The sequence below is a fragment of the Anabrus simplex genome, chromosome 6 (genome assembly GCF_040414725.1).
Source record: "Anabrus simplex isolate iqAnaSimp1 chromosome 6, ASM4041472v1, whole genome shotgun sequence".
NCBI classification, from domain to species: domain Eukaryota; kingdom Metazoa; phylum Arthropoda; class Insecta; order Orthoptera; family Tettigoniidae; genus Anabrus; species Anabrus simplex.
Window position 1 is genome coordinate 121,612,020 of NC_090270.1, and position 8,002 is coordinate 121,620,021.

The 8,002-nt window shown below is 37.1% G+C and overlaps 1 protein-coding gene across 4 annotated transcripts in view; it reads left to right on the forward strand.

Annotated features, from left to right (window-relative positions):
* The window catches only part of LOC136876169 (coiled-coil domain-containing protein 103), a 76,413-nt gene extending 69,310 nt beyond the window's left edge, over positions 1 to 7,103 (forward strand). For all 4 annotated transcript variants that reach the window (XM_067149889.2, XM_067149892.2, XM_067149888.2 and 1 more), the window contains exon 5: positions 6,460 to 7,103. In XM_067149889.2, coding sequence (XP_067005990.2) covers positions 6,460 to 6,622 — 163 coding nt within the window. In that variant the 3' untranslated portion in view covers positions 6,623 to 7,103. The remainder of the gene's footprint in view (positions 1 to 6,459) is intronic.
* Positions 7,104 to 8,002: the final 899 nt, after the last annotated feature.

The following is an 8,002-nucleotide window of genomic DNA, read 5'->3' on the forward strand; positions in this document are numbered from 1 at the left end:
TGGAAAAAATCCAAAGAAAAGCAGCTCGATTTGTTCTGGGTGATTTCCGACAAAAGAGTAGCGTTACAAAAATGTTGCAAAGTTTGGGTTGGGAAGAATTGAGAGAAAGAAGAAGAGCTGCTCGACTAAGTGGTATGTGATTGAAATAATAAAAGTAAGTTATTTATTAGACCACCTAATCAATACAAAGTCTAGTCTTGGATAATTTACATAAATTTTTTAACTAATAGTGGTACATGTTTCGCCTTCCCTGAAGGCATCATCAGCCATAGTCTTAACCTTAAATTAAAAATAAGCTTCTAAATAACGTGTAATAATGAAATGAATTTTAAAATCTTGAGGAGATTTGAAATAAAATAACATTAAAAATAACAATGATGGTTGACTTTTATTCTCTCTTCTTTACTTTGATTATATACGATTTTTCGCCATCGTCTAATTATAAGCGCCAGACTATCAACTTTATTTTTATGCAATCTTACTACTTGTTGTATATCAATCTGTTGTTTTATCCATTGCACTTATTTTAGCAGCCTTCTAATGTTAATTTTGTTAATACATCCACTATTATATCTCATCACATTGTATTTTTTAAACCATATAGGATCAAGGTTCCAGGACTAGCGGGACTCCAGTGGACTTAAATAGCATACTCGAGTGTGTATAGAGATAGAAAAAAGTGGGCGAGGATTGAAAAAAGGAGGTCATAATACCAATATTCAAGAAAGGAGATAAGAATATGTATGGTAACTGTAGAGGAATCACCATCATCTCCCATCTTGCTAAAATAATGGATGGTTATTGGAAAGAAGAATTAGAGAAAAGGTTGAAAGTCGGTTACAAGAGGAACAATTTGGATTCAGAAGTGAAAAGTCAACAGTAGAACCCATTTTCATTCTGAGACAGATCATGGAAAAGATCTGGGAAAATGAGAAGGATATAGTAATGACTTTATTAAACTTAGAAAAGGCATATGGCAGCATCCCCAGAACAAAAGTTAGGAAAGCCTTATACACAGGAGCATTGGCAAGGAACTAATAACAATGATGAAAGCAGTGTATGATAACTGTTACAGCTGTGTGAAGACAACAGTGGATAGAACAGAATGGTTTGAAATTGACAATGGGCTAAAACAAGGGAGTGTGTTGTCACCTTTACTGTTATAATGCTGATGGATGGCATTGTAAAGGCAGCAAGGGAAGATTATAGAAAGAATGAATGTAATGGTGTTTGCAGATGATGATGTGATCTGGGGAGAAGATGTGGAGGAGGTACAACAACAGCTGAATGTAATGAATAGAAGGATTAAACAATGCATCCAAGAGAAGCTGGTAGAATGAAAGAAAAGCTGATAAAATGAAAGAGGATTGATCATCCCAAAAAGAATCCCTGTTGCTCATCAACAGGATCAGCATGAAGAAGAGCAAGACAGTGGAGATGAGAGGAAGTAAAAAAGGAAAAGGGGCTATCAAAATTGGAGACAAGGAACTGGAAACTGTAGAATACTTCAAATACTTGGGAAGTAAATTGACAGAAAATGGAAGAGTGGTAGTAGTGGTGATTTTAGTTTTAAGAGGAAGTACAACTAGCTAATCATCCTCTCTGAACAAATAAGTGGAAAATAAATTTAAAATAAAACAAAATTAATGGATATCAAAATTAGTAGAAGGATACAACTGGGATGTGCCTTGTACCACCAGGTATGGAATAAATATGGAATAAAGATGTACCAATGGAGGCTAAAGAAGTAATGTACAAGGGATATTACTTACCTATAATGACATATGCATCAGAAACCTGGACAATGACTCAAAGAGATGAGAGTAGAGTACAGGAAGCTAAAATGAAATTCATGAGGAGTATGGTAAAGAAGACAAGGAGGGATAGAGTGAGAAATGAAGACATGCGAAAAGAGCTAAATGTGCGAAAACTAAACAAGAAACTGAAACAGAACAGATTGAGGTGTTTTGGACATGTCAAATGATTGAAAGAAGAGAGACTGCCAAGACAAGCACTGGAAAGACAGATGACAGCGAAGAGAGGACAAAGAAGACCAAGTTTACGATTGATGGACACTGTAAAGAACAGCTTAGGACAACAGACCCTGGACTGTAACACAGTGTTGTATGAGGAATGGTGGAGAGACAGGACGAAGTGGATAGGAACCATATTTGCCCCCACCCCATGTCAGCTGGAAAAGGGGAAATGATGATGATGATAATGATGATAATCATCATCATCAAGGGGTTTTTCCAAAGGGATGGAAGAAAGGATTCAGCAGTCTAGCATTGAAATATGGTGATCAGACTGGCATAAAACAATACAAACCTGTTACTATATCATCTCACATTCCCAAAACTCAACAGTTCTTCATAAAATCACACTTATCTTCAGAATGTCATCGTTGATGAGCAACAGGGATTCTTTTTGGGATGATCAATCCTCTTTCATTTTATTAGCTTTTCTTTCATTCTACCAGCTTCTCTTGGTTGCAGTGGAGAATCATTATCAAGTTGACTTTGTTTATATGGAGGTTATGGAATCAGTCTCTCTTCTCCTGGTTTGCACCATATCTTAAAAATTGCTTGCAAATCTTTAAAATAAGGAATTATTTTTCTGAGCCTGTCACTGTTACCAATGTCTGGCTCCATGACTAATTGGTTGGAATGCTGCCCTCTGTTCCAAGGGATCCTGCGTTTGATTCCCGTCTGGTCGGAAATTTTAACCTCCTTCTTCTTTTTCTATGAATTTTTCCCACACCTGTGGGGTTGCGGGTGCGAACTGTATCGCACATGTGGATTTGTCCCTGTTTTACGGCCGGTTGCCCTTCCTGGCGCCAACCCTATATGTAAGGATGTAATCACTATTGCATGTTTCTGTAGTGGTTGGTAATGTAGTTTGTTGTCTGAATATAAAAAATGTTGGGACAAACACAAACACCCAGTCCCCAGGCCAGAAGAATTAATCAGACTATTAAAATCCCCGAATCAAACCCGGGACCCTCTGAACCGAAGGCCTCAACGCTGACCATTCAGCCAATGAGTCTGACTCGGAAATTTTAACCTTCATTTGTTAATTTTGACGACTCAGGGGCTGGGTGTGCGTGTGCCATCTTTAGCATTAGAATTCATCATAGATGGGACCCTATCTTCACAGATGCTTAAGTCGCCTATAAGGTTTCAGCTCGAAAGACCTTCACCAGTCTTTGCAGAGACCACATGCTATTATCGTCAATGGAGTACTTTAACTATCTCAAGTTGCTCCCTCGCTGTTTACTCTTTACATAAATGGCATCAAAAACACATGCTTAAGAATTCAGAATTACGTTTGCTGATGATGCAAAAATGTAATTATAAAATGTATATTGTCGGCAATTGTCCACTTGATTATTTAAAACTCCAGGGAAATTTAAATCATCTGGAAAAGAATTGTTCACAGAATGGGTTGAAACTTAATACGGTATGACAAATGTAAGATAATATCTATTTTTTTTTTTAAATTAGAATTTCAGTACAGATTTATCTATCTCCTGTTTCTCAAGAACTCCTAACGAGCCTGCTGCCTTTATAATCTCCATAGATACTACTCTATTCCTGGTGATTTGGTACACTTCAGCTTCTTCTGTTTCTAGCATGGTTATGCCTTTCTCTTATTCTTCTTCAGTCATTATTCTTGTTGCCTTTCAACTGCTAATTCTTTGATTCTAATAACCAGTAATTTTGTAAAATACTCTTCCCATCTGTGGAGATTTTTTTGGGGGTCAAAATCTGTTCTGCTTCTGTTTTTATGAACTTTGTATTCTCTCTTATTTTTACTGTGTTCGTTACCAATCTATTACTTTAATGTCATCCTGCAAGGTGTTTGTGAAACTTCATCTTCTTTTCTTCTTCCAGTACAACCTCTTGGCACACTTTCTTGGCTTCCTGATATCTTCACCTATTCTCTGTATTCCCTTACCCTGTCATTCCACCAGGGCATCTCCTTTTCCTTCTTTTACTCAATACTCTACCACAGGTGTCTTCTGCAATTTTCACAAATCCATGTTTAAAATTTGACCTTTCCTCTTCTGTGCTACTTAAATCTCCTTTGGGAATTCATTTTTTTTTTCAGATCTTAAAATTCTTTCCTTGGTTCCTTCTCCTTTAATTTCTGTATATTTTCCTATCTCTCTCTCTCTCTCTCTCCTATTTTATCAAATCTTGGTTTAACTACAATTTTATGATCTCTGCTGTGATATCTTCCTTTTTCTTCCTGTTCGTTTTGCCCTATGACAGGCATCGTGGCTGCCATAATTCAACCATCTAGCTGGTGAGCCATACTTCACCATTCTTCTCTATCCAAAGCCTTCAGTGTAGTTACTCAGAGAGAATTCTGTAGGGGCCATTCACAATGCCGATTCATTGTATTGGTATTCTTCAAAGCTTTCTATTCATGCACGATCGCTTTTGTAGGATGGTCATTGCACCATACAAGAAGACTGAAAGAGATTCAACAAGCTTTATTTTTGTATTGATGGTGATGTTATCATCTTTCCAGATCTTTTGCAGACGGATCATTGCTATCTCTGCTATTTAGATACTTCATTTTATTTCATCTTTGGAACTGCCAGAATTGGACATACTGATATACAACTTCACATCCTTCTATCTGTTGGATATGTGGAGTGTTGTTGTTTTTACAGTCAGTGACAAATGAAGAAGACAAATACTATCTTTTTAATTTAATGTATACATCAGTTCAAATGAGAACATTGAGGATGGTGATCAACATAAGAACATACTGTATGTACTGTACCAGGAAAAGATATGGATTAAGGAATAAGGGCATGAGATTCAACAGAGGGGTGAACGGTCCTTATGGAGCAGGTATAGAGAGAGGTGTGTATAGTTGGCACCCGGCATGGGGCTTGATTTGAATGAAATTTACACATGTTGACGTTTAAGTCATGGGCTACAAGTTGGTGTAGGTCATTATTTGATACCTCCACAGGATAAAAAGTTAGTAAAAATACTTCTCTTATATTTTAGAGCAATCGTGCATTGTTCACGTGATTATTACGTCAGTCTCCAACGTGGAAGCTCTGACGTAGATAGCTCGCTGTTTGCCTGCCTGAGCCGTGTCGTTGCAGTTTCTCGCACATCGGGCCGTGTTGTTGCAATTAATTGACATTACAAAATAATGTTCCAGGCCATTAATGGTTCCTGGCTGGGCTGATTGGCTCAGACGGTTAAGGCGCTGGCCTTCTGACCCCAACGTGGCAGGTTCGATCCTGGCTCAGTCCGGTGGTATTTGAAGGTGCTCGAATACGTCAGCCTTGTGTTGGTAGATTTACTGGCACGTAAAAGAACTCCTGTGGGACTAAATTCTGGCACCTCGGCATCTCCGAAGACCGAAAAAGTAGTTAGTGGGGACGTAAAGCAAATAACATTATTAAAAAAATGGTTCCTGGTACAGAACAGTACAAGGAATGTACAATTTTTTTTTTTCAGTTGAATGTTAATGTGTGCAATAAATAAAGTCAGCACAGTGATTGCATGCTGCCATATTTCAATTCACAATCACTTTCATTGTCATCACTTGTGGAAGAATCATATTTATTGTTGCGATCTTTCCATAGAGCACCATTCTCAGTTCCATCAAGTGAATGGCACTTTCCGACCTTGGTCTGTGTGGCCCACGACATAGTACATTCATTACAACACATAGGCAAAAGTAACAGATTACAAATATCAGAGGAGGGTAAGCAAACTGCATGATATTTCTGATCAAGCAGGTTGCCTGTACAACCTGTTTTATTTAAGGGTCTCACTGTTTGAGATGAAACAGTGCCAGGCTTACTTCAAATAATGCACCCCCACCCCCACCAGATTTTCATCACTAAATTCCAGAAAAAATAAGCGCAGAATATTTGTGTTGATACAGTATTCTGTTGAATAGCGTTTGGTTACTGCAGTACAGGTGCACAAGAGACCCCATATTCGATTTACGATTACGGACATTATGAATCTCTTTCAAGAAAGATTAGAATTTCTGAAACCCTAAAAATGTTGACAATGCATTGTGGAGTTTTATTGTTGAACGATAATGGTACCAAGCAGTGGATGAACTGTGAGCAGCTACAACTACAGTGTTCAGATGTATCAGGAAAGAATTTTCCTGCAGAACTTCCTGCCAAGCATGGGATTTTATTCAGTTGTGATACGATAACGATGGTCCTTCTGTTGATATTATGGACACATAATGTTCAATATCTGTTTTACTTATGAAATAAGGGGTGTTTAATGTAACTTACGGCCTGCCTTGTATCAGATGTGAAAGGATTAGTAAAATAAGAATTCTGATGTATTAGTGACCATTCCAAGTGGTACATTAAATTGAAAAACATGATTTTTTCTAGAATTCATTCTCTTAGACTTGGGAAGTCCTCAGAAATGCCAAGTTATTTTTCATTATTTACAGGTTCAACTTGAATCTTCAGTTTCTCAGCTCAGTTGAGAAATCAGCCTGCAAAGATCTTGTAGAAAAACTCAACAACAGTTTCAAGGATCGTCAACAGGATTTAGCAGAAGAAGGCATCACTGAATGGACTGTTCATGAACTTAAAAATAAATACAAAGTCTGAAGAAACTGTTCTGTGGAATCAAATAAGATTGCTCACTATTTTGTTATGAGTGTGTTTTATTCTCGGTTGTTCACTATCTTTGCACTTGGTGGCATTAGTGACAGAGAGCTTAATTCATCTTTATTTTAAAACATATCACTGTGCAGGAAATGTTTCCATCAAGAGATTATCAATGACATTGTGTGATATGCAAAAGAGTTCTTTTCTATCTTTAAGACGGCAATAAATGGTCATAATTTTATGGGATATTTACTGCTCATTGTTAATACATTACCAGATCTGAAGTAATTGAATGTATATTATTTTTAAATAAGATTATAAATATGTTCAGAGTATAATTATGGATGTCATTTTATGTAGAATATAACTAAAAATTTGCAGCCATATCCAGGCATGAAATACTTGGAACATATCTCCTCACCCTGCAATTACGACTGGTTGTAGCTAGTATTTTCAATTGCTATGCTGTTTGTACTTTTAAATATGCATTACTAATAAAATTCATTACTGTTGCATTCAGAATTTTTTACATACTTACTAGCTAGATACACTGTCTCGGGTTCAAGCCATTTATAAAGAAAGACAGGAACATTGGAAGTAACGCATAATATGGCTAACACAGTTGACAGGTCTGAGTGGGGAAAAAGCAGAAAGGACAACACTGAAGAACAAGGGCAATCTCTACATCTTCACACATTTCGATGAACCTGGAAAGTAAAAATGAGCTTGTCGGGCACTGAGAAAAAATGGATGTAGAAGAAATGGCATTGATGAAGAGCGATGGCAGCAGTGGCATAGCATCAGAGCAGACTTTGAAACTGAGTCTACTGAAGTAAATTAATAAATGAACAACTAGGTAAATAACAATGAAACACTGCACAAAATTATAAAAGAGCAGCAGCAGCAGCATCTAAATTACAATACCAGTTTTGATCCGTGGACCATCCTCAGTTGTTTACATTAATAATTAAAATAGTACACAACAGTCTCAAACAAGTGCAAGTTATATAGCTATCCCACTAAAAGTCAACCTGCTTGAGGGAAGGCAGGTATATTTATCTTGCAAAAGATTTTATTTTGTTATTAAGGAAGCCATTCTTTTTCAGTGTTGAAGTGTCCTATAACACTTAGAACAATATAACATAGTTTTTACAGGTATTATAATGTGCTTGCTTGATTGTCTACAATTATGTTAGATCATCTCCTTCTGCTTGTCTCTCTTGTCTCTCTTGCCTTTACTTTTGTGTTTTGACAGACAAAATAACTTGTTTATCTTGCAAAAGAGGCATAAGACGCGGTATGTGAGACTGCAGTGGTTCGAGCCTCATATGCCTGCTTCGTTGAACAAAGCAGAAACTTGATATTAGGAGATGGGAGTCA